The sequence below is a fragment of the Crinia signifera genome, chromosome 2 (assembly GCF_055691185.1).
Source record: "Crinia signifera chromosome 2, ASM5569118v1, whole genome shotgun sequence".
Classification (NCBI taxonomy): Eukaryota; Metazoa; Chordata; class Amphibia; order Anura; family Myobatrachidae; genus Crinia; species Crinia signifera.
In genome coordinates this window covers 297,817,281-297,844,457 of record NC_139218.1, presented here as the reverse complement: position 1 = coordinate 297,844,457, position 27,177 = coordinate 297,817,281, and the positions used below count along the sequence as shown (strand labels likewise).

At 39.7% G+C, this 27,177-nt stretch overlaps 1 protein-coding gene across 8 annotated transcripts in view; it reads right to left on the bottom strand.

Moving 5' to 3' along the window:
* DACH1 (dachshund family transcription factor 1) overlaps positions 1–27,177 on the bottom strand; it is a 326,897-nt gene that overhangs the window by 117,110 nt on the left and 182,610 nt on the right. For 3 of the 8 annotated variants that reach the window (XM_083168873.1, XM_083168877.1, XM_083168874.1), the window contains exon 4: positions 4,046–4,132. The exons of the other annotated variants lie outside the window; for them this stretch is intronic. In XM_083168873.1, the coding sequence (XP_083024999.1) occupies positions 4,046–4,132 (87 nt within the window). The remainder of the gene's footprint in view (positions 1–4,045; positions 4,133–27,177) is intronic. 8 annotated transcript variants of the gene reach the window in all.

Here is a 27,177-nt window from a genome sequence, read left to right as displayed (position 1 = left end):
GGACTCTGGACAGAGATACACTTTCCATTTTTGATCCTCATTGGCATGGGTGGGTTTCAATCAGAGTAGAGGTGATGTAACAGTTACTGTATACATTCAGAGCATTGACGTTCAGAATGTCAACATGGTATGGTCCCAACATGAATGGGAGATCAATGCTCCACAATATGACAGAATATTGACACTTTGAATGTCAACAGATACAATGTTGACATACCATTTTATGGTTAAGCTTAAAGTTTGCCTGTGGGTTAGGGTTAAGCTGCGATTACGGTTATTTTAAGTTTAGTAAAGACCACTTTAGATAAATGCATGGTCAACAGGCCAACTTTTTGCATGTCTTTATTGTGTTAATGTCAACATGGTGAATGTCAATTTCCCATCCATATCAACATTTTAACCAGGTTGATATTCTGGTGTCGAAATTCTGAATATGAAATTTTCATACCACACCAGATGTAACATTATCTGACTATTATTTAGTACAGTGGTTTCCAAAGGTAGTCTTCAAGGCACCCTCAGAGGTTTACTTACTAAGATGGAAGTTCTATTGAAGAATGGATGTTATTTGTTATTTGTTTAGCACCTTCTAAAAGATAAAAGATAGAATCTGATTGATTGCCCACAGAAACATTCCATCTTCAATAGAACTCCCATCTTAGTAAATAAACACCAAAGAGAGCAGGTTTTAAAGATATCCAGGCATATGCACAAGTGACGTCATGAGAACCTCAGTCAGTTTGGTTTACTCACCTGTGCAGACATACTGCAGATATCCCTAACACTGCACTGTTAGGTTGCCATGAGGACAGAGTTTGGGGAACCCAGCTTTAGAGTCAAACAACAGATTTAACACGATACTTCACAAATGGAGAGTGCTGTAGATGTATGACTTCTGACACTAAGCCAATGCTGATTAAGTATTATATTAGCAGGGCTGCATTTCTATCATAATTACATAGTAAAAGGCTTAATTCTGTTATGTAATCCAATAAAGTCTAAGTAAAGGTAATAGACACTTACAAGCCATGGTGACCGCATATATTAGAAGCCACATCAGATCTATTTGATCTGGCCCTGGCCCTACAGCATCTTCTTTTAAATGGTGACACATCTCCACAGTTTCTTTTGATAGCCATACACTTTTTTAATTGGGAGTACATTATCCCCTATGTCATGATAGAATATATTAAAGAATTGTGATTACAGGGAGCCTTTAAATACAGTAATCTATGCCTAGCTTTGGTGCCCTATGGCTTTTTGGAACTGGATTTATAACGGCATCCAGAAGTAGAACACGAGAATACAGTAGAACACATTTGTAAAATGTGTTATGAATTAATTTGGTGGTCAACAAATATGTTACATATACATTAAATTCCCATGACAGCAGGCACATTTGATCAGAGAACATCAAAATGGACTAACGTCTCTCATGTTCCTATTTTGAATCTTTGCAAATGAGTTGGGTTACTTCCTATAGTTTTCAGAGTTTGCATAGAAATCACTTCCAAGATGGTTCAAGCAATACAGCCAGTACTGTTTTAAAGGGCTACTGTTTATAACTGCTACATATTTAATGGTGTACTGTATAAGACATGTGCAGTATTCAGATTTCTGTATTCTATACAATCATATCGTAATGTCATGTTCTTCTAAGCATTTTATCTAAATGAATAAATGAGTTTGTCCTTTATGTATAAAATATAGTTTATATTTGTTGCAACAGATTTTTAATAATAAATGATTTTAAGTTTGCTTGAACATATTCAATAAAGTGTGATTAATTTGGTTTTTCAAAAATGCAAACTAGACATTACTATATTACTTTGCAAAATGCACAGCTTGCAACATTATTGTCTCAGTGGGATCTTAAATTGAATTGTAAAATGTGTCTTATTTCCAGTTTGATTTATGTAAGAAATTGCAGAGGATAATGCCCTTTTTGAAGTTTCATTGCTTCCTGAATGAAAAAAATAGTACTCAAGAAACCATGTTATATAGAGCTGTAAATTACTGAAACGTTGTAATGCATATTTGTGACAAGGATGTCATGTTCCCATGTTTGATTTTTATAACTTGTTTTTTATTGCAGTTTTGTATTTGTGGCATATTATATGAAGAATCCTACAGTACACATGTTCAGTGATTTTATTGCTGTAGTCTAAGTAATTACAAAATCTCTTTCTACTCTCAAAAAAGGGTCTTCCGGTGCCCTAAGAATTAATCTATGATACCATTTAACTTAGCTTTTTGAAGTAAATATCACTAGATAAAAGCCAGCTGCCTCTGTATAATGGCATACTTGAATGAATGTAACAGTGTTTGAAAATGAGTACAAATCTTCTAAAAAGCTTCATTTCCATACGAAAGCTTAGAGATCTACAAAAGAATAAATTCGGAAACAGAAGTAACCGGTAGAAAGCAGAATAGATTAAAGGCCAGCCAAATTCGCTCCTTGTTTGCATGGCTTTGGCGGCCTCTGCTATTAATTATAGGTGAAAATCAATAGCAAAAGCTAGTTGTGTAACATATACTTCGGAATTGTCATGATACTTTCCATAATAACGGTCTAAAAAACAGAGCAGTAATTACAACTTTCTCCTGAATAGTAAATAGTCCTAAACAACCATGGAACTGCATTAGTGAATTCATTGCGAATGGGAGCAGAGGTAGCACAGGTGAATATGTACTATGGCAGCTCTACCCTGTTCCGTTCTATTACAGATGGATGGCAGTTAAAGGGTTAATGTTTAAAATAGCATACCAATAATTGATTTAAATGCAAATTCACTAAAGCTGTTCATATATATTATTTATATATATATATATATATATATATATATATATATATATGATCAAAGAAAAGGCTGGCACTCCGGGGTCTTTTAGAAAACGTGCTGTATTGAGTGGCAAAAAAGCGACCAACGTTTCGGGGGTAATCCCCCTTTGTCAAGGTGCGTGGTTATCACCACGCACCTTGACAAAGGGGGATTACCCCCGAAACGTTGGTCGCTTTTTTGCCACTCAATACAGCACGTTTTCTAAAAGACCCCGGAGTGCCAGCCTTTTCTTTGATCCTGCCTACTTAACGTATAGACGGGCACCAGGGCAGCTGAACCGCAGCGGCGAGTGCCGGGCCGCATCCATCTATATATATATATATATATATATATATATATATAAATGTGGGTACAATAAGAGGCCACTCTCCAGACTGAAGATAAATAAATCTGTGTTTTTATTCAATCACGCTGCCACATCATAGGTCAACGTTTTGGCTCATGCTAGAGCCTTTATCAATACTTGTAGACAGCCAGGGACATGTACATTAGTGCCATTACACCTCATGATGTCTCTATGAAGTGCACGCCATCATAGAGACATCATGTGGTGACCTGAGTCCTTGTATGGCTTATCACCCACAACGTAACCTTTGTAATGCATGGCTGCCTCACCTAGTAGGCTTGTTGGAGGCATGAAAATACATGGAACAGACTGTTATGGTAGGACCTCACTACAAGCGTTAGGACCAAGCAACCACCCATTTTTTGTAAACTAGTCTAGGTGTGACCTATTCCATCCAGCATTAATGTAGTGCGCCCAAGATGGCTGCCTCACCTGGTATCTGTCATGGATGGAATGTGGAGTATTGAAATCTTTCCTTTACAATCGAAGAGTATTGTCACTTACAGATGTAGCCAGCCTCGGTGTGGCTGCGATATAACCACATGTGCACATATGGTGTTCTTGGTTATACCCACGGTGTGCTAAGACTAATGTAAAGTAATTGGCTGCAGGTGCAAAAAAAAGATGCATGTATATGCCAGTGTGTGTGTGGGAATTGCAGCATACATTTTGCATCTGCGTCATGACGGGACGGGTCCTACATCTGTATATAAAATACCATGATTGAATGTAAAACACACCTGAATACAGCCTATAGTTGTGTGCCCCTATATGTCCACATAGTTACTTGATAATAGTTGCAATATATTTGACAGTACAATTATAGATTGTAAGCTTTCGAGCAGGGCCCTCCTACCTTTTTGACTATCTGTAAATACCCAGTTTGTTGTATCACTGTCTCCAGTTGTAAAGCGCAATGGAATATGTTGCGCTATATAAGAAACTGTTAATACATAAATAAATAAATAAATAAATAAATACATAAATAAATTTATATAATGTGGGCTTTGTCATGTACAGCAAATATAAGTTGAGGTAGTAAAATGGAAAATCACATTAATCATTTTCCAGTAGTTGGTTAACATGTATTGTATAACATTATTGTATTCAAAAAAACTTTATTATACATTTGTGAACATTTAAAGTGTGAGTTTTTAGAAGCGAGAGATGTTGTCCACGGCAATCAATCAGATTCGAATCATCATTTAGCGAGAATCTGATTGGTCGCTATGGGCTCACTTCTAAATACTCACACTTAATTTACCCATCTGCAGGCTAAATGTTCATTTACTGCTAAGGGGTATTCAATGTTGATTCTGACTGTCGTAACAGTCTGACGTCAATTCAAGAGTCAAAATTTTATCTTCCAACTGTCGGAAATATGCACGTGATTCAATGCGGTCTTATGTTTCATATCAGCAACCTGATCAGGAATAGTATGCAAGTGGGCCAGATTCAGTAAACTTGTCTATGTAAGTGGAACAAATACAGGGTCTGATTAACCAATAGGCTAATTAGACTGCAGCCTGGGGCGCTGTGCCCTGTGGGGGACGGGGGGGGGGGGGGGCGCAGCGCCAGCACAATAGATTGCTGGGTTGGGAGTGCTTCCTGGTGCGGCTGGAGTTGGGGGGCCTAGAGCCACACAGAGTTGAGGCATGGTGGGGGACGACGACTTACTGTAGATGTATAGAATTAATATGAAAACAGAAAAATATATTGAGTTCCCATCTTTGGTATTCAGTAGCTTGGGAAAATTTGTACAATTTGTGAACCACAAAAAGACAAAATAGTAACCTATAAAACAGTTTTTGGATCATTATACATAACATTGATCCATTTATTATGTATTGTGTAGTGCAACCCTATACACAATGAACAAACAGTTTTATATGGCAAAATAATAAAGCAAAACAGTTGTAAAATCATTACAATGACCCTTATCTCTAAATTCCTTGTGATAATGTATTTACTTAAAAAGAAGGAACAAGTGACTTTAATGCAAATGGCATAACTGGCCTGATTACAATAAAATTACTTTTGTAACTCTTAAAAACACATTTTATGAACATGCCCATCTGCAAAGTGAATAGCTGGGCCTGGCCAAGGTGGTGCTCTATGTATGATTTTACTGTAGCTGGTGTTCCTGAAATGACACAGGGATGGGTTTCCATGCTTGCCAAGTGGTCCATCTGGAGCATTTGCACTATAGGCATATGCCTATATGGCTATGCCCAAGACCAGCTCTGGTAAAGTGTTCTTGCAAATTTTTTTTAAATGTATGAATTTTATATATTATGATTCCGATCTATCTATTCACTATATACCCGACCTTAAAGGTAATGTGTACCAGTAGCAAACTAGGTAGCAGCAGCAGCAACAACAATTGCAGCTTGCCACAGGGACTCTGGTGTACCTAATGTGACCTCAATATACATTTGGGCTCAGGTCTGTTTGTCTCTTTCCCACAAGCCTTTGAAATAGCAGACAGTTCATAAAGGCCGTTTAGCAATTAATTTCTATGAGCACTATGCATGTATGCCACAGCAACACTCGCATACAACTTCCGTACTTGAAAATGAACCTCTGCTAAAAAGGCAGCACCCCTATTACTGAATGTCTTCCTCTCACAGGTCCGACTTATCTTTATTTACACCAACGGTCATTACTGAGGTTGTTAGCTTAGTACAGCGGCCCTCCAGCTGTTGATGAACTATACATCCCAGCATGCTTTGCATCAGTTTTGCTATTTGGCCATGCTGAAACTGATGCAAGGCATGCTGGGACATGTAGTTCCTCAACAGCTGGAGGGCCGCTTATTGCCCACCCCTGGCTTAGTACACTATGTTACATGTATTTCTAATACACAAATGGCTTACATAAATATCATATGGCACACAATATAGGTAATCTGTTAAATGTGTCTCTAGCAAGGATTTGCCTCTTGTATGACGGGAAAGATACAATACCAGCATCAGCAGAAATGTCGAAAAAAAGTCTCGGAAAAGCAGGAAAGAACCTATTTAATAGACAATTATGGATGAGTGCATTATCTCACTCAAATTAAGCAAGATAAGTTAACAAAGCTTGCCAACTGAATTGCTTCCTTTCAAAAATGTTGCTTTGTCCTGTTATTCTCCAGCACATAAGTTATTGATGCATGACAGCTTAAAATATTTTTTGCCATTAACTAAAGCAAGCATGTTATTTTTGTTATTCATGAAGAAAGCTGCTTTTAGTTAAAACATAAAAATGCTAGTTACAAGGATTCTGCAAACATAACTGCTATTCCATTAAGTAAATGGTGCTATGAACAGTAAATAGTAGCCCCGGGGGAAATGTATGTATTGATTTTGCATCCATGTTGGTTGGCCTCTGTTTGCAATTGTCAGCTCTAATATTAGCTTGTGTAATAACTATCCTCATAGCTACATATGGAAAGCAGCAAATATTAATGATAAAATATCTACTATTTAAAAGCTATGCTGTTGTGATGATGTGTTTGATGTAAAGTTGAATACTATCAAACCTAAAAAATGAACAACATGCAATAATTGTACTGGCTCCCCCCTCAACCAGAAAGAGAACACAAGTTATAAGTGCATGATAAATGGCATTGCTTATATGCACAACTGTGAGTGTAACTGTCCTGGAGGATGATCACACAGTGCAGCATGTATTCAATTGTGAAATCATAGTGTAAGGTTTTTTCGAGTTGGGTATGACAGGTTAGAAGTGGACTTGTGTCATGTCGACGGTTTGACCCATGTTGACATTGTAATGTTGACAATACTGAGTCAATATTATGAACGTTGATATGGTTACTGCATACTTCCCAGCACTCCCAGCCCCACCGGGAAAGTGGACAAGTGTCCCGCATCCTGTTTCCCGTCACCCGTAACTCCCCTCCATCTGCTTGCATCACAGCCCTAGTCCCCTGCTTACAATGGAAGTAATGTAAGCACTGTAAAGGGGGGGAGGCTACTGTGTCTGCATACCCCCGGACTGCCTCTATGCCTCTGTATTACCCCCTACACTTCCCCTTCCTATGCTCTCTCCAGGAGTGGGTTACTGTTGACCGTCTGAGTGAATACCGGATTTTACATGTAGCAAATTATTTTGCAAAGGGAATTTAGATATATTAAAAACTGCCTATGCAAAATTTGGGTCATTTAAAATTGTCTGCAATTTGATGACTGGTTTTTGCCATGCTGATTTCAAATATGACCACCAAATTCTCTATTAAGCAAGAGTTTGTTTTACAAAGTGATTGTTAAAAAAATGGGAAAATATGTAATATGTATAAAAAATTATTATGTAAGTCCTTATACTGCCTTATCCATTTCCCCATCACAGCTCATTTTGGTACTTTTTCCTCTTGTAGTCAGCTTGCACTTAATTGCCAGGCCCACACCTTCCCCTGTTGCTCCATCTTCAAAACTTGATAAGTTCATAGTATAAAAATGAAAGTATAAAAAATGTTCTCACCGTGCTATAATCAAAATATCCGCTAAAAATGCTAGCATCGCTCACAGCGAAGTCAATTAATTGAAGTTTAATATTAATAGTCACTGTGCGCGGCGCATTTTTAGCGGATATCATTTTATCTCTCAAAGCCATGTTGACACTCAAAGGGTTCATAAAAAAGTTTGCTTGGCAATTTTCACACCTATTTTGACAAATTACCTTGGCACATAAAGGGTTAATAGAGTAATTCTGGAGATAATGACAATTTGATTTTTGTGGAAGAGTGGAAATTTTAGTACGTTTTCGGAACACAACACCCAAACACCTATACACATTTTATATTGCAGGTCTGTGATGTCCCTAGTAGTCACAATTGTCTGTGTATATCCCCTATTCTGGCTCCTACACTGAAATAACATGTATTCCCTAAGTGTGCAATTACATTTGTCAGTTACTTTCTATTTTATCTCCAGTTATGTGATGGTGACATTCATTTAATGATGCCTTCTATTAACTTTAAAATTTATTGGACTTCAAGAATGCTCAATTTTTAATTAGTAACATAAGGTGTAGAGGTCAGGATTTTATCAATTAATCAACTCACACTCGGTTTAAAACCAGCTAAATCTGTTGAGTAAAGTATATATCACAAATACCTTTTTAATCACCAGCACCCTATTCCCCAAATTGCAGCACAGTGGGGAAATACTCACACTGGCACATCACTATACCAACTTACACCTCTATGACAGAGAGAATAGTAGGCAGGAAAAGCACAGTGCATTGGCGGAACTGCAGGAGGCAATGGAGTCACCTGCCACCGGTCTTCAGGGGGTGCTTCTCCATTGTCTCCTGCTATCCGCCGATTCATCCCCGCAGTTATTTATTTATTATTATTATTATTTATTTACAGTTTTTTTATATAGCGCAGCAGATGATAAAACAAACTGGGTAACGACGGACAGACAGACTTGGAGGTTAGAGGGCCCTGCTGCAAGCTTACAATCTACAGGGACATAGGAGGGAAACACAAGGACAGGCATCAATAATAGCATAGCAGTCTCACCAAGTTACAAGTCCAGAAGGGAAGCTATATAATACATAAGTGCCTCAGAGGGTTATGCGTGTAGAACTTAAATATGATAGGCTTGCCTGAAGAGGTGAGTTTTCAGGGAACACTTGAAAGTGTGGAGGCTAGTGTACATTTTATTAGCCGACAGAGGAGCTGAGGCATGGAAACTGCCTTCTCTTCTTACACAGAGATTGATTTGGCAGCCGACTGACACTAGGGGCAGCTGCTGCACCCAGCTCCTCCCAGGCTGTGTAGTACGTAGATGGCTGAAGCACTCTCCTGCACTGTGTGTGGGGAATATAGCCACACACAGGTAGGCACTGAAAGCACCTGCTTCATGTTGCAGTTGCAGTGGGGGTGGGTTTGGGGGAGACACAATGATTTTATGGGGGAAATTTACTAAAGGAAATTTGTAAAAAATAGGTGTATTTGTATCCAGAAATACACTTATTTTTGACATTTACTATTCCGAAAATACAGCACTTCGTATTTGTATTGATAGCACATCAATACGAATACGAATTGCCGTATTTTCAGGATAGTAAATGTCAAAAATAAGTGTATTTCTGGATACAAATACACCTATTTTTTTTACAAATTTCCTTTAGTAAATTTCCCCCTATATGTTTTTAGATTTTTAAATGAGGTGTGTGTTTGTTTTCCTAGGGAAAGTAGTGTTTATTTAGTTGAAATAAGAGTGGGTGTGTTGTTGTTTTTTTTTTTTTTAGCAAAACAGGTGTCTGCACCTCAGTGAGAAGTGTGTGTGTGCATCTATGCGAGAGGTGTGTGTGTGTCTGCGTGAGAGGTCTGTGTGTGTGTCTGAGTGAGAGGTCTGTGTATGTGTCTGCGTGAGAGGTCTGTGTGTGTCTGAGTGAGAGGTCTGTGTATATGTCTGCGTGAGAGGTCTGTGTGTGTCTGAGTGAAAGGTGTGTGTGTCTCAGAGGTGTGTGTGCGTCTGAGTAAGAGGTGTTAGTGTGTGTCTGCGTGAGAGGACTGTGTGTGTGTGTCTGAGTGAAAAGAGTGTGTGCGTCCGAGTGAGAGACTGATATATAAAATGTGTGTGTGTAGGGGGCACCAACATTAATCATGTCTCCGGGCAAACTTATACCACTGTGCCAATTTCTAACACACTCATGGAATATACAGATCATTTGTGGTTGATTTCTCAGTGACAGTGGATACATTTATATATATTAACCAATCACCTCCAAGGTAGCATTCATCAAGTACATTCTATAAAAAAGATATAGAGAAACTGATTGGTTGTCATGAACAACTTCTCCAGTAGTCCACCTCTCTACTGTTTTCACTACTCTAAAAATATGGCTAGTAGATATGATTCTCTAATGCGTAGGTAGCATTATTTGCCAGAAAATGGCAGGTGCCATGTTTCCAGGGACTTTCACATGCACACCACACACTGGCACAATGAATGGAGAGGAGGAGCCCCCTACTATGTTTTATTTGCCCCTAATCAGAAATATACTTTTTAAATAACATTAAATGTTTATTAACTTACAGTATAAAGTCAAAAGATAAACAACAGATAGTAGTTGCTGATAACAGATAAAAGTGACTACACCACAGTATACAGATATGAATAGATATTGAACTATTGGTCTATTCTGGGAACAGATCTTTTAGTAGTCATTGGCAACTATGTTATATACTGGTGCATTAAACGTTATCAATACAATTTAGGGCCGGTAAAAGATTATATTACAGTTCTCCTCTACTCAACAATTCCTCTGCAAAGTGATTTCCTTCGGAAGATTATATTTTTCCTTGGCTGTTGATATTCTCATGCTGTTTTATGTGTTTTATAGATCTCTATTATGTCTCTGATGTATTTGTTCTCATGTAAAGCTGCATTGTGAATGGTTATTTAGCTCTTAAAACTCTATTACCCTTTTTGACCAATACCTGTAAAAACCTGAAGGTTTACAGTATACCAAGAAGCTCTTCAAATTATATTTAAAAACTAGTAGATTATCGAAATATGAGCAAATGCAGCATCATATTAATGTTCTATGGTTTTATTATGTGTTGTCTGAAACTATAGCATGCGTACACATTAAACAATATTTTAAATATGATCAATAAAGACCCGTCATAAGGACATTTTATATATGTATATCATATAGTGATATTTTATATATGTATATCATATAGTGTGTATGCACTATAACGTTAACAATGCATGTTCCCGTGGGACGTTAGGCATGCCCTCCATCCTCTGTACATGCAGCTCAATCTGAAGATATCGTCAGCTATACTCCTGGATGTGGCCGTGGACGATATATTTAGTGAAATCGTTTAGTGTTTGTTTGTCCAGGAGTTCAAGAGAGTTCAAGGGTAATCATGAATTAAATTGTATCATCTGCAGTGTCGTCTAATATGTACCCAGCTTAAGCTGTGATTGTGTACCAGCATAGCTAATGATGCAGCTATTGGCCATAGAATCAATCGCTAAGTCAATGTTCCTCATTATTGTGTCAGTGCTGTATATGTGCACATAGATGCTGATGAATTGTGGTTCTGGTGGGCATCTATATACATTTATTGGTGGCAGCTCAGACTCAGTACTATTTGCAGGCAGCCGGGATCCTGGCGGTCACAATCTAGACAGCGGTATTCCTGCCTCTGGAATGCTGATGGGGGGGGGGGGGGTGCAGAGGTCCCTTGTGGACTCGCTGTGCCAGCCATGCTTGGCACAGTGTTTTTATTTCCCCTATATGAGCATCATTGAGAATAGGCCCTGTGTACCTGAGATTCCAGCAGGTGGTAATGTCAGCAGTCATGATTTTGACTGCTGTGACTGATGGGATCCCGACTGTTGGCATATTAGCTACATACTGCAAATATACCTAACGTAGGTGTTTACTTAAAAGACAATGGGAACAGTGCGATGTAATTTTAGTGATTTAGCCATACTATTTACAGTAACAGTATTTTTTAAAGCCAAAATCTGATTTTAATATTTTAAATGTAGTGGTTAAAGTCACAGGCTAATATTGTCCCCAGGATTACTTATTCTTTATGTCCACTTATTTTTATTTATTGAATTTCTCTTTTAACATGCGTCATCTTTATAGCCTGATGTTCATTCTGTTGTATCCTGAACTGCAGTTAGGCCCTCATTCATGTTGACCCACAAAGCTGCTAAATTCATAGCTTTGCGGGTCATGTAAATGCCCCACCGCCCGTACGAAGGTCCGCATGCAGATTGCACCTGCAAACATCCATTTGCAGATTGCGTGCAGGGGCAAAATCATCCTCTCTGGTGTCTTATGTTTGCAAATGCCCTGTGCGTGCGGGCAGCTGACATTCACTGATATCAGCTGCCCGCACTCGCGTCACAGGCAATTTCCATGGGAACACCCAGCGTTTTCACGGTAACACCCATGAAACGCCTATAACACAGGAAACATTACAAATCTCTCCTGCGTTAGTGACAGATTCCAAACACACCTCACAATGTAAGGGGACAATGCAATTTTGCTATACAGTATATCTAGTATCAAAATGAAAAGTAATTTATGTAGGGCTTGATTCCAGTAGTTACAGAAACATCATCCTCAGATTAGTCTTTCCTGTGGGTGGAGCTTTCAGAGAGTACACCTCCACTCCCACTGACTTTTACAATGCTCATACGTAACATACTGTAAGTTGCTTAACATTGCCAGGACAGACATTTTAACATTTGCAAGGGACAGCTGCTTCAACTATCCAGGCAAGGCCAAGGCAAGGTTTCCCAGTACCATAGGAAAAACTTCAACTTACTGCTCCTACAACCAGAACCTCAGGTGAAAGTGTGAAGGTGGTGTCTTAGAAGTTCAACACTACCGTTTGCATTAAGTCCATCAATGATACTTTTTTTTTTGTTAGTTAGTTAGTTAGACTCAGGGGAGTCTACTGGCTGATTTTGCATGTAGCCCATAAATGCTTGTCAGTTTTATTTTTACATTACAGTACAAATCAGATTTCAGGTTGTACACGCCCCTCTCAAATCTGAATCTCTTTGCACATTTTAAATCTACCCCACATGCATTGCAGTATGGTGAGTGCTGGAATTGGAGCACCTTATGACTTCTTCAACCCTGAGCATATGATCATGATATTTTGCAGAGGGGGTGTGACTGCCAGAAACAGGAAGTTCAACACCCGGAGTGTCCTGAGGATGCTTCTGGTGCCAATGTTGCCGTGAGAGATCCTCAAAATATCCGCTAAAAAAGCCAGCGTCACTTACAGTGACCTAAATAAATACCAGTATAGCTATGTCAATTAATTAGAGTTTAGTTAAATACTGTACCCAAAAAAGAGCGGATATTTTGAGGATCTCTCACAGCAACATTGGCACTTAAAGGGTAAAGGATGCTCTTGGCTGCAATGCCACAGTGACATTGGCTGGAGGTTGCCATTCTAATCAACCCGCTAGCCAGAAGTATTTGCTCTACGTTCTCTGCGTTATCACTGCTTGCACACTTGTAGTTATGGCCCCCTGTACATGGCTTTACTTACCAAGGTGTACAGTTACTTGCTGTTTCTTCACTCTTTCCTCGGAACCAGGCCCTGTGTGTGTCCTGGACAGTGTGATGTGTGATATGTTGATAGCAAGCCCTAGTTGGTATAAGGAATATGCTACACTTGCTGCAAAAATTAAATAGAAATCACATTATATTGTTTTCTTTATTAAAATCTAAATGATATACAGTATATATTGTATTGATTTTGTTTTTATCCTAAATGTAAGGTCATTGCAAACTAATTACAATGAATTTAAACAATACTTATTGTGAACAGCAATTCAAGTGTTTTTGAACACTTTTTTTTACATTGTTATTTTAACAGATCTGTTACCCAGATATTTGTATTTTATTAGTAGTACATTTTCCCTTATGACCTTCATTTCTCCTTAACCCTATTTCCAACAAAGCTATCTAGACCCAGTTGCCCTTCTGTTTCTCTAATCTGCAATTATTTATGTTTTGTTCATGCTGTTCTATCTGCCTTGGGAGTAAAATTGTATTTGGTGAAATATAGAGCTAATTATACAATGAACCCAGCAACAAAAAGACAGAGCAGATGTTACTTTAGACGTGCTAACAGTCCCCATGCTTAATGCATGCACAGTAAAATGCACATATTTAAAGAGAATATATAAACAGAAAAGATGCACCACACTAATATACAGGCAGAGGGTTCACAAGTTCACAGTGTAAAGTATATTGTTTGCTTTATGTCTTGTAGGTTGTTTATACATAATATAGGTGGAGGTGACCTAAAAATAGTTGCAAGACCGAAAACAACAGAATTATTTTGTATTTCAAATAAATCTTGATTTGCAGCAAAGAACTTATAGTAATACAATTTTGTAATCGAAAAAAAAAAAAACCCACCAATAATCTGCTATAAACTTAAGTTGCATATACACGGAACAATTTGGGAATCTTATTAACGATTTCCTCAGTACTCTTGGACAAATGATTTGGTGTCAAATGGTAGATGGCAGTCAATCAGCTTTTACCAAAGTTTATCGTGCATACTGTGCACATGAAACTATTTTAACACATTGAAAAAGATTGGTCTATGATCTTTCTGCATGATCGGTAGGTAAGCGTATCGGCATCGATAACGTTCATACACACAAAATTATTTGATGTGTAGTTTGCACCTGAATGAAGATTCCTTATTGCACATATAATACTTGCCTACTTCTTTAGAGATATGAGACACTTTATAACACTTTGGGGGATGGGGTTGAATTGGCTCCTCATTAGATCCCACCCAAGCACAAAGCAACACCTTTAATTCATGGGTCCGTCCTGAGGGGGTGGAGCCAAATTACACGATTCACCTTTTAGTCTCAACCCCTTTCCACATCCCTCTCTGTTGTCTGTATAGTAAATGTCATGCCATCCTGCCTGCTTTATGAGGAAGTAGGCAGTATGTGAGAGTGGCCTACTTCGCAGGCCTCGAGGAGGATTAACCCAAAAATTGGGTGTCTCCCTCAGTTTAAAAATAATTAAACTCAGCCTTGAGGACTGAGTTTGGGAACCACCGCCCTATGCATACAAGCTCCAAAAACATTTGGGTTTTTAAGCTTATTACATTGCATTCCTAAAACATTCCCAAACTTTTTGGGGGACTATATATGATATACTGTATATAGGATTTTTTTTTCAAATGTGGGAGATATCTGAAATATCTCCTGCTTTTGACATTGTTACATTTATACTTTTGCTTAAAGAATGTGGCAGCTGCTGTCTGCACATTATTTATGGGGTTTAAACACGTAATAAGGCACAATCATAAAAATATATTTGTGGACTATCTACTTGAAACACCCATTTTGGGAGCTACCAGCAAATATTAAGCACCCCCAGGGTTCAGCCCCTGTTCTTCTATGTGATCTTAAAAAAGGCTAGTCATCCTTAATTTCTTACAGCAAGATAAGAAGTTATAATTACTGGTTCTAGGAATGTCGAACATGGGACATTTTTTCAATCCTGCGATTGTAAAATGGTCAATCTCGGGATTCCTGGGATTGTTCTTACTAATAAAAAAAACACCCCTGCGTCCCCTCCAAACCGGCCACCATGCACATTTATCACATGGTGGGTGCAGCCAGGAGCTGGGCAGTGTGGCCTGGAGAGAACAGTGCAGTGGAGACTGGATTGGAGGTGCGACGAGTGCAGCCAATGGCCTATGCAGTGTGACCTCTGACCAGTCACACTGTGCAGAGACACACAGCAGGAACAGCCGGGCAGCATCTTAATACCTCTTGCGCAGTCTTAGCCCGAAAACCCAGGATTTTCTTACTCCAATACAAAACTCTACAAATTTAAGGCGCAAACCCGGGATCCCGCTGATCCCGATTCCGGGACTGACCACCCTAACTGTTTCTAAAACCCAATAACTCATAATTATGCTTCATAGGGCCCTAGAATCCTCATATGTGCATATCACCATAGTTTCTTTTGGACCTTCATGAAAGCAATGTAATATATGCCACAAATAAAACCCATTAACCTAATTCAGAATAGGAAATGTGAAACCATAATCAATGGAATACACTAGATCTTTAATAAATTAATAAATACACAGAAATTCTCAATTTTTTGAATGGATAGGATTTTATAAGTAGTCTGTATAGGTGGGGCAGTACCATATTAAAGAAAAATGGGCAAAGGAGTTATGTGCCATAGCCCACCAGGACAAGAGGCCTAGAATTAAATGATGTGGTGCAGAAAAACTGAAACTTAGATGCAGCAGCAGAGGCAGATTTTCCGCAAGGCGACCTAGGCGTCTGCCTAGGGCTCAGAGGGTCCCAAGGGGCCCTATAAAGATATCCAGGCTGTCCAAAATGATCCAAGAGGAACACTGCACGATTACTGCGTTACAAAATTACATCACATGGACCTGCCAACACTCCCAAAGTCCCTTTGATGTTCTTTGATAGGATAAAAAAAGTATTTGGACACACAAAATGGTTTCGTCCACCGTAGGTGGGCAGTCAGTTTACTTTAAATGTGACACTTCCAACAGACCTAGTGCCTGAATAGGTTTGTTATAGGTAGACTGTGCATGTGCCAAAGTACTCTATATGCAGGCTGCAATCAGCAGCAAACAATGGATTGTTTGTTGGGGACCCCAAATTGGTATCTTGACAAGGGACCCATTTGGACTAAATCCACCTCTGTGGCCAGTGGCAGGGATGCGTATGCAGAACATGCATATTCTACACTAAAACCACTGATTGGTGTGGCTGAATTTGATGTGACCGCTCCCGGTCAAAATGTGCAGTAGTGTGCATCTTTAGTGCTAAAGATGTGTCCACATATATCTATCTTTTGTGTATTACAAGTCACAATACATATATTGGGGCAGATGTATTAAGTCTTAAAAAAGAGATAAATGCGAGAGTGATAAAGAGTGATAAGTGTCCAGCCAATGAGCTCCTAACTGTCTTGCTATAGCGCTGTGCTATATGCAGAGTGAGCATCATCAGCCGTTGTACCAATTGCTGGGCCAGTCGGCTGGTGATTCCCAGGTGGGATTTTTTTTTTGGGGGGGGGGGGGGGGGGCACTGTAGACAAGGCAAGGGGCCCCCACAATGTAATTGTCCTAGGGCATCCAAAATCCTTAATCAAGCCCTAGCCTTAAGAATGGATTTAAAGCACCCATTTTCTATTTATATTGTTCTTAGGGGTTTGGGGGATCTTGATTGCCGTAACCGAAATACAGATATGGTCACCATCATCTGTGCTGCAAATGGGTCATATTGCATGTACAACCTGTTCTCAGTAGCATGCACACCATGCAACCCTATGAGTCACATATGCATGTGCGGTACATGCATACATTGGTGTGCACACTAGTGGCGTCAAGCAATGTTTGCTGTGGTTAGTGGTATGATGAGGGGGGACAGATCTGTATATTCAAATAAAAAGGTAGCAAAGTAGCTGAACTAGGGATGGGTAATCATATGATGTATCATCGGTAACATCGGATTTATGGTTCCAGTGTTTGATGTTTAACCCTGCAATGTTGAGGATCCAATTTTTCCTTAACATCGCTAGATTTCTCCGCCGGTGTTTTTCTCAATTTTCCAATGTTTTTTTTTTCTTTTGTGTGTCACTGTGTGGTGCTGTCACTGCTTCGGGCAGCCAGCTCAATCCTTGTTTTATATTCATTGACAACTTAAAAACACAGATACAAACCATTAATGGTGTGGTGATGATACAGACTTCAGTTGAGAGAGGAGAACAGAGAGAGAAAAAGATTAACTAAAGAGTATTTGAGAATATTAATGAAAAAAAAGGCCAGTTTTTTCAATGTACAGTATGTTCTATGTTGCACTGTATGAACAGTTATTTTGTTATTTTCGGGTGTGGTATAGGGGTCCGACAGTCGGGATCCCGACAGTCATTATTCCGAAGTCGGGATCCTAACTGGCCGGACCCAGACAGTATGGTGAGCGCAACTAAGCCCCTTGCGGGCTCGCCACACTGCGGGCACGGTGGCTGGCTACGCGAGCCACCTATTCTATTCTCCCTCTATGGGGGTCGTGGACCCCCACGAGGTAAAATAGCGGGTGGCCGTCGGGAACCCGGCTGTCGGTGTTTTGACAGTCGGGATCCTGACATCGGGAGAATGCCTGTTGGGACCCCGTCCGGCACCCGTTATTTTCTATGTTCAACAGTTAATTTGCCTGTTGCTACTGGTATAAATCAAGTTAAAAATGCTACTTCCTCATCTTTGCGGCCACCGCTTACGCTATGGACCTTTCGTAGCGTACGGCAAGCCGCAAGGGTTCGTTTCGGGGTCCACGCCACCATCTATTACCTTTAGTAATGTTGTGGCGAGCGAAGCAGTGCGAGACACTGAGCAATCATGAGGGGACCATCGCGATTCACATAGCAGCTAACGTAACTGGCGTAAGTGGAGGCTGCAAAGATGAAGAAGTACCTTAAAAATATTTTAAAATAGCAGATTGTGAGCTGCTGTGAGTTGTTGCAATAAAGTTTTGCTAGTTAATGCTTCATTATAAGCCTCCAACAAGATAAACTTAATAGGTTTATTTATCATTTCATAAGTTTATTAGTGTATTATATGCTTAAGTAGACAGTTTATTAAAAAAATATATAGAAACATCGGTAAACATCGGTTTTAGGGTACCAATGTTTAGGTCTAAATGATGTTTTGTAACCAATGTTGAAAAAACATCATTCAACTGATGTTTTCTTTCGATGTCCCATCCCTAAGCTGAACCCATTGTCACTAACTGCATCATTCAGGAAATGGTAGTTTGCTGTAAAATTATCATATTTGTCTAGAACAGAGGACATCTAGAAAGAATACATTAACATTGCTGGAAAAACAAACATAAAATATTGTCCCCATTACCTGTTTTCATTGATCCTTTTAAGAAGAAAAACCTCACTAATGTAGCCGAATTCTCTTTATGAAGTAAGGCATGGAGACACAAGGCCAACATAAAACATGATCCTTTTATATCCTACTATAGTAGAACAGCAAATAAGCTGTTAGCAGGGCACAATCCCTACTAGATTTATGTATACCTATAAGAACACACAAAAGCACAATACTATAAAATAGCAACCTCACAGATTCATCCGTCTACCAGCTACTAGTGCCATGGGGGAGGCAATTTGGCATCTTTACTGTAAATGGCAGGATATTTTAGTCTAAGACTGCATGAGTTATGTTTGTAATGTATGTTTTTTATGATCAAATAATATTACTAACTCTGTGGGGGAAACGTTTCATAATAAATAAATATACACGTGTAATTACAGATGAAAAGGAACAGGGACACTAGAATGCTAAAACAGAAATAGGAAAGACTTTCCTGGATGAAAAAGGAATATAATAAAATTAATAAATAGGAAAGAAATACACCAAACAATAACATATTATTTTGGGGAAGTTTTGAAATGTGAAATGAAAATGTCTTAGAGAAATGAGGTTAGCTTTATTATAGAGCGTAATTGGTCTAGAACAGTGGTAGCCAGCTCCAGTCCTTGAGAGCTACCAACAGTGCACTTTTCCAGACCACCAAGCTGCAGCAGAGGTACAGTATACTCATTACTCACTGACAAATATTAACAGACCCACAGGCATAAGCGTGCGCACATAGGGCCTGATTCAGATCCATTCTGTACTGTGTGCATTCACACGCAGTACCGATGTTGCGCGTCTGCGCAGGCGGGTATCTGCTCATGTGCAGGCGTATGGTGCGTGCACCCACGGCGACCTTTCGGGTCACCGGGTGCACGCACCCATGCCGGCGTGGGGGGCAGAGATGGGCGGGGGGCGTCGGGCTGCCCCATTACCATATGGGCGTTCCCATGGTTATGAGGCAGTGATGCGGGTGTGGGGGGCGGGTAGCTGACATCACCGGATGTCAGCTGCCCGCCTATATCCACGCCAGCGTGCACGCAAATGTAAGTAACTGAAAAGTCACTTATATATGCGTGCACACTAAACATCATTCGATGGTCGGTGACCATCAAAATATGTGGGCGGTTACCCGGGCCATGCGATTGGATTATTTATGCAAAACATCCATTCGCAGCTGTTGAGGGGGCGGGGGGGGGGGGCGGTCGTTCGCCGGGCAGGGTTTGGTGGACTCGCAAGGCTGCGAATTCACAGCCTTGCGAATCAACCTGAATAACCCCCATAGAGTGTTAGGGGTGAAACTTAGATGCCCACCATTATGAACACCTCCCTGCCACTAGCAATACCAGCTATACCTTTTACCAAAGACTTTTGCTTTTTAGAACTGTATTCCATTCAAAGAAGCACCCATCAATCAATAATGTGTGTTAGCATTGTTACTGGAACTAGACCATTGTTATATCACTACATATTTGCATTATCCATGTATGTTTTTTACTTTATTTGCATGTACTGTTACACAGAGTCATTAGAAGATTAAAACTGAAATAAGCAGGAGATTATGGTGTGGCACAGAAACGTTTTATATTGTAGTGAGTGTAAATTGATGATGGTAGACACACCCAATGGCCAGTGTTAGACATGCCCAATAGATGGCACTAGGCACAACCCTTTGATGGTGCACCCCCTAATAAAATGTGCTGCGCACACCACCTATGCCCACATGTGGAGCTAATTATTTATCTTGTGATTCTGTAAGGAGACCTGGAAATCCTGAACTGTTGGTAGCTCTTGAGAACTGGAGTTGGCTACTCCTGGTCTAGAATTCCTGATTATTACATAGTTACATAGTTACATAGTAGGTAAGGCTGAAAAAAGAGTTGCGTCCATCTAGTTCAACCTGGTATAGATATCCATTGCTGATTTGGTAGGTTCTGATATTTTACAGACAGATTATATTTCTTATTTGTACCCATGGATGTTTTTATCCAGTAAATGCTTGTCCAACTTTGCCTTGAACGCATTTAATGAGCCAGCCGTTACCACCTCTCTGGGAAGAGAGTTCCAGAGTTTGACTGTTCTGACCGTAAAGAAATTCTTTCTACTAGCTGAATTAAATCTTTTTTCTTCTAATCTATACTCATGCCCTCAAGTCCTAGATTCCTTTCTAGTAGAAAAGAGGGTGTGTGACAGTTCCTTATATTGGCCCTTGATATACTTGTACATGTTGAGCATGTCCCCCCTAAAACGTCTCTTTTCCAATGTATATAGTCCCAAATTGCTTAATCTCTCCCCGTAGTTTAAATTCTCCATTCCCCTAATAAGCTTTGTTGCTCGCCTTTGGACTTTTTCTAATTCTAATTATAGCACAGTATGAAAATGACTAGGTGTATCAGGAAAGAACTGTACAATGTAAGCATCTGTGTGATTTATGCGAGTGCCATCTACAATGTGTTGCAATTAGGGATGGGTCATCTCTCTTAGGGACCCGGAAGTGCAGTCTCCCCCTGGTGGACACACCGCAAATCACAAACATGTATTTCTTGCTAAGATAACAAAGACAAATAAAGAATGCACATAACGACACATTGATTATAGTATTTGGTGTTGAAGACCGTATACCACATTATAAAGCAGTTCAATTTACAGACTCTGACAATAACATATTAATTATAGACAACAAGGATTTGTCAGGTTCATTTGAACCAGCTGAGGATATTTTCTTTATCTTTGGTAATTAACAAGAGTTCTAATCTGGATAATTGTTAATGACCACTACTCCTAATTTAAATGCCAGTTAAAGCAATCTTATTAAGGCACTATTTAAGGAGGTTTATGTGATCAGTGCAGAACTGTAACAGGAACGGGTTTGTACATAATGTGCCACGTCACAATGAAGTAACTCATCACTCTCTTGTCTTTATTCTTAGGGGGTTTTGCACGTCTTAAACTTCATCTTAAAATAATAATTACCCCATGTAGTTCAAATAGAGAATGTCCATATAGCAAATCCCCTTGTTACCTAAAGGCAAAAGTGACTCTGACAAACTAAATCTATCCACAGCTCAGAATGCATCTATATTGTTGCTGTTTAAAGCTCAGGTATAGTAGGAGCCCTGATGAAGAGACTAGACGTCTCGAAACATGTCGTCTCAGAACTAAGTGTGCATCCACTGGAAGGACCATAGAGGAAACCAGTGATATATTTTTTACTTTTGTATTTTTTTGTTTGCTGTGTTAATGAGAATAAAAACCTTTTATGAACATACAACAGAGGAAAAGATACCTTTATATATCGGTTACAGCATTGAACATCGTGAGTACGGGTGTGTCACCCAGTAGAAAGAAACCGTGATATATTTAATCTTCCATTTGCAATAGTGAGTGGGGTATGCACCCATTTCCTATTTGGAAAATATCTGTAAAGGGAGCTATCCCCTAAATCCAACGGTTACCAACAAAAGGAAGGATATAACATTTGTGTTTGCCTATTTCTTCTCATCCACATATTCATCGGTCGTGTATGAGGAGGAGAAAAATCTAGGAACGCCACTATAAGAAACATCACTCCCAATTAGGGAAGTATCTCTCTTTCAAATTTTATCTACATCTATGCTCCGTTATAGAGCGCCTAAATACTGAGGTTCACCCATATACAAACCATAGTAGAGACGAGAATGGTTTCCAATGTACTAAGAAATAAATAAAAAAACTATGGATATTAACAGAATTATTCCTTCAGCCTCCATTGTTTGCTACAAATGGGGGAAGAGGGGTTGTCAAAAATGTAACATATGGATATAAGAAAGAAACTCTGAATGTATTACATGTATTTCTCTTTAGTGAGATATTAAGGCTATACTACAGTACATACTGTACTGTATATTGCTTCTAGATTAAATCATTTGTACTGAGTCAAGGCAACCAAAAAGTACCTGTCTTTTACCTGTTATCTGATAGGTTACTAGCATTTAGTGAAAATGTAGCACCTAAATGTAATGCATAAATGCTTAAGAGAGCGATCGAAGTGGCAAGTGCGCGGGGTGTGGAGACAAGACTTGCATCAACATGGGGCTACAATTTATAAACATACTGTAGCTACTTGAATCATGCAGGGTCTGCAGGAGACTCACATCTCTCTATTTAATCCATACCTGGCACCATTACCAACTACTTCAATATCATGCACTTGATATGCCCACACCATGCAGAATATACCAGAAATATGTCCCAATCTGCACAGTATGCACTCATTAGTACACAACATTTTGGCCATGACCAGATCCCTTTTATCATCAGGATATGGTAACTGACTTGCCCACATCATGACAATTGCCCAATATGGAAATCGGACAACCAAAAAACATTCTGTTTACACACTGGTGTTGAAAATCAAGTTTTTATTATTATTATTATTATTCAATAACCTTAAACCCTTTTCTAATTGCCATTCCAAAAGTTTGTGGCGCACTACTTCTGTGGGCATAATAAGTAAAGTGCACTTCTACTAAGGGAATAATGTGTAAGGAGGACTCCTATGTGGCATGATGTGTTTTGGGCACTGCTACTCTGGATATATTGTGTAGGGGCACTACTACTGTGGGGATATGTGTAAGGGAAACTACTACTGTGGGCATAATGTGTGAGGTGCACTACTACTGTGGGCATATAGTTTGAGGCACTACTAATGTAGCAATAATGTGTAAGGGGCAATACTACTGTGTGGCATAATATGAAAGAGGGGTAATACTTTGTAGTAAAATGTAATTAAGGGACTCTATTGTCTGTGGCACAGCATGTATAAGTTGTACTACTGTGTGGCATAATGTGAATAAAGAAGACTATGGTGTGAACAAAGGACAACACTGTGTAATTAGAATTGGGGGTACTATGGTGTGGCCATACTTCTTTCCCATGAGACTATGCTTCTTTTTCAAAGTATATACTGGGTGCCAGTACTTTACATTTCCAGGGGTGCTCTAACCCCTAAATACACCCATTCTTATAACCATTGCAGGGAAATGGCTCTGGTAATCCAATTTGAATGTATATATTTAGAGCTGCTAGATGTCATATGCATTGTTTCACAGTATGTTTAATAAATATTACTAGAGACCAAAAAGCTGAATAAGAGGCGAGTGTAAGAAATAATATTTTCCCATATGCTGAAAAAAATACATTGTTGTGTATAGGTTGTGTTTGTTTGGGATTTGAAAACAATCTATATTTCAAATAATATGGAAATTGATTTAGCATTTTGCTGTAAAGAAAAATATAATAAATAATCAGTTCTGCTAGGTTTCTTACAATTCAGGTGGCACAATTTTTCACCATAAACTAATAGCATGTTCAATCATATACTATAAATTAGAGTGAAATCAATAAAAGACAGATAAGACCTCAAAAAGTGCTAGTCACAAATATCAGATTTGTCATATACTTACAAATATCCTTTTAAACTGATTGCTTTCATCAAGGCTACTTGTTATCATTTGGTGTGCTCTTTTACTAAAATAGAATACATGTCATTCTCATTAATTATTCAGCTGTCTTTTGAGATTTGCAATATGCACGCTCCAAAAAATGCCTATTTTCTAAGCTACTACATCTAACACTGTGATGAATGCTTATGCAGTTGTTGTGCTTATCCTTTAAACAATGGTAACTTGATTTAACATCCATTTAAAATGTAAAGTAAATAAACAATTTCTAAGCGGTACAAATTGAGACAGAAAAAAAAAAATAGTTTAATTGTAGTTGTTTTACATTTATGTCCACTTTTAACTACCCATGACAGCAGGGAAGTTGTACATTGGCACAAATAAACTTGGAAAATATTTACTGTGTGTAATTGTACAGCTGGGATATCAAATTAAACAGCACCCCAAATTGGAAACAATATTTTCTGTTGTACACTAGCAATGTCTTTAAAAAAAAAAGACCTATTTATGCTTTGTAGTAAATGTATTGGAGCGCTGCCAAGTCACTACCAAACATTCGCTGTTTCAGAGAACTCTTTTAAAAATCAATTAGGAGTGAATGCATTCCACGCAAGTGCTTAAAAATGTCAAGTCTATGCTACTCTTTTATTTCTAGTTGTGCATCATTAGTAAAAATTTCTATGCTTTTTATTGAACTAATTACTTTTTTCTCAGTGAAGTCTTTATAGACTTTAAGTGGTTAGACTACACACAAATTGCGAAATTCTTTTGCGTGCATTGGTATTTTTCAGTAGTGGAAAAACTATGTAAGATTTATTTTTGGACAAAGTAGTCATTTTATCTGTTATTTTTCCGCAAAATAGAGAAACTACACATTATCCAATAAAAGCTATCACTGCTGAGTTACAGATAAGGGACCTTATTCTGGTCCATGTGCTGCCTTGCGAATCCCCACGGGTGCGCGATGTTTCTTTACTGTGCATGCGCATTTCTGCACATGTGCCGAGAGCGAGTGACCACGACGAACAGAGTATTCGCTGGGCGTTTGCACCCATCAGTGCGGGTGGGGGGCATGGGGAGGCAGCAGGTAGTTGTGCCCATGGGAATGCCCATGAAACACTGGGTGCGCCCATGGGAAAGACTAACTGCCGTCTTCCCACGCCCCCCACCCATGGGTGCAAACACCCAGCGAATACTCTGTTCTCCGTGGTCACTCGCACCTGGCGAATGCACATGTGCAGAAATGCGCATGCGCAGTAAAGTAACATTGCGCACCAGTGTGAATTTGCACGGCAGCACATGGACCAGAATAAGGTCCCTTATCTGTATCAACAGTGAAAGCTTTTATTAGATGCTGTGGGTTAAATGCTGGGTGTTCTCATGCTAATGGGCTGATGAAACGGTTGCCGGGGCGGGCAGCTGACATCATCGGATGTCAGCTGCCCGCCATGTTCTCCTTCAGGACACACACAAGCCTAGGACACCTGAGAGTGTCTTAGATTTGCGTGTGCGCACCACATCATTTGATGGTCGGCAACCACTGAATGATGTAGGTGTCCCCCATAAGCTGCGAATGGATGTTTATGCATGTACGAGCGGAGGGCGGGCTTAAAATGACAAGCAGTGCTGCGTGTCAACCAGGATCACCCCCAAGGTTTGCAGCATCATTTTACTGCACCAGGGCCACATGAGCAGCTGATGGAGGTGAGGTAAAAACTCTGTCTTACTCTAGCGGTGCTGAGGAAGTGAGTTGAGCGGGTTCTGAATAGTTTCTGAGGTTTGTTGAGCATGATCTGAAGGGACTGGGCATTGAACATGGGCTGAGCAGATACACAACAGTGAGTATATATAAGAGGAGCTAAATAGTCAGCCGGATGAGGGACCTGAGCAGTGAGTAGGGACAGAGCAGGTCTGTACAGTGAGCAAGGGCTGAGTAGTGTTCAGGAGGGGTTGAGCAGGTGCTGATGAGAGCTGAGTAGTAAGCATGTTTTGAGGGAAATGGGCAGTGTAAAGGGACTAAGGGGGCTGAGCAGTGTGCAATAACTGCTATGAACATTGAGTTTGGACTGAGCAGGCTTCGGCAGTGAGAAGGTGCTAAGGGGGGTGGGAACCATGAACAAGTTCTAAGGGGGCTGAGTACTGAACATAAGCTAAGGGTGCTAAGTAGTGTGCAGGGCTGAGCAAGGTACAAAGCCACAGCATACTGCTCTTTTGTGGAATCATGTGTTTAATTAAAAACTACAGAAGGACATATATTTTGGGGGTTAATGAAAGTATTATTAATAGATAGACTTGGACCAGAGGGGTGCTTCAACATATCTTGCACCAGGGTACAAGTAGACTCAGAAAGGCCTTCTCCTGCCCCCCAACCCCAAAAAATGGGCAAGCCTCCCGCATGGCCCTTGACCCCTTACCCCCGCATCCCCCCTCCGCTGGTCACATACCAGCATTCGCGGCCCCTCAGGGAGGTTGCAGTACTAAAATGTAATCATGTCATCTCGCCCATACACGTAGACCCACAAATCGTAGTGTAATGCTTGGTGGGGCTTGATGATGTCTCCATCTCCCGAAGTGCATAGGAAATTAAAGAAGTAGGCAAGTACTAGTAAACCTGAGGCCAGTCCTGACCCTGGGTCATTAAGAAACATGGTTGTAAGCATTTTTTATTTTGTGAGGGAGATGGTAATAGGCCATCCTTATCCTGACCCTGCATGTGTTGGGTATGTTTGGAGTGCTGTAATATACAGTAACACTAAGATATCAATACTAGCACAAGCAAAGAAAATAATATATAAATGAACCATGACCTGAAAGTCTGATATGCACAAACATTAACCCAAACCATTGAATGTTATGAATATTGGGCATAATTCAGACCTGATCACTGGGCTGCTAATTTTCAGAGCCCTGCAATCAGATATACACCACCCTGCCATGAAATCCTACCCCGCAAATTGCTTAGCATGGCTTACGAAAATATTGCAGGCCTGCGATTAGCTACCAATCTATCCACAAGCCAATCACCACCAAGTGATTTTTCCAGTTTGTGCAGTCTCGGCTGCTGTGCTAGAATCAGTCAGCTCCGGA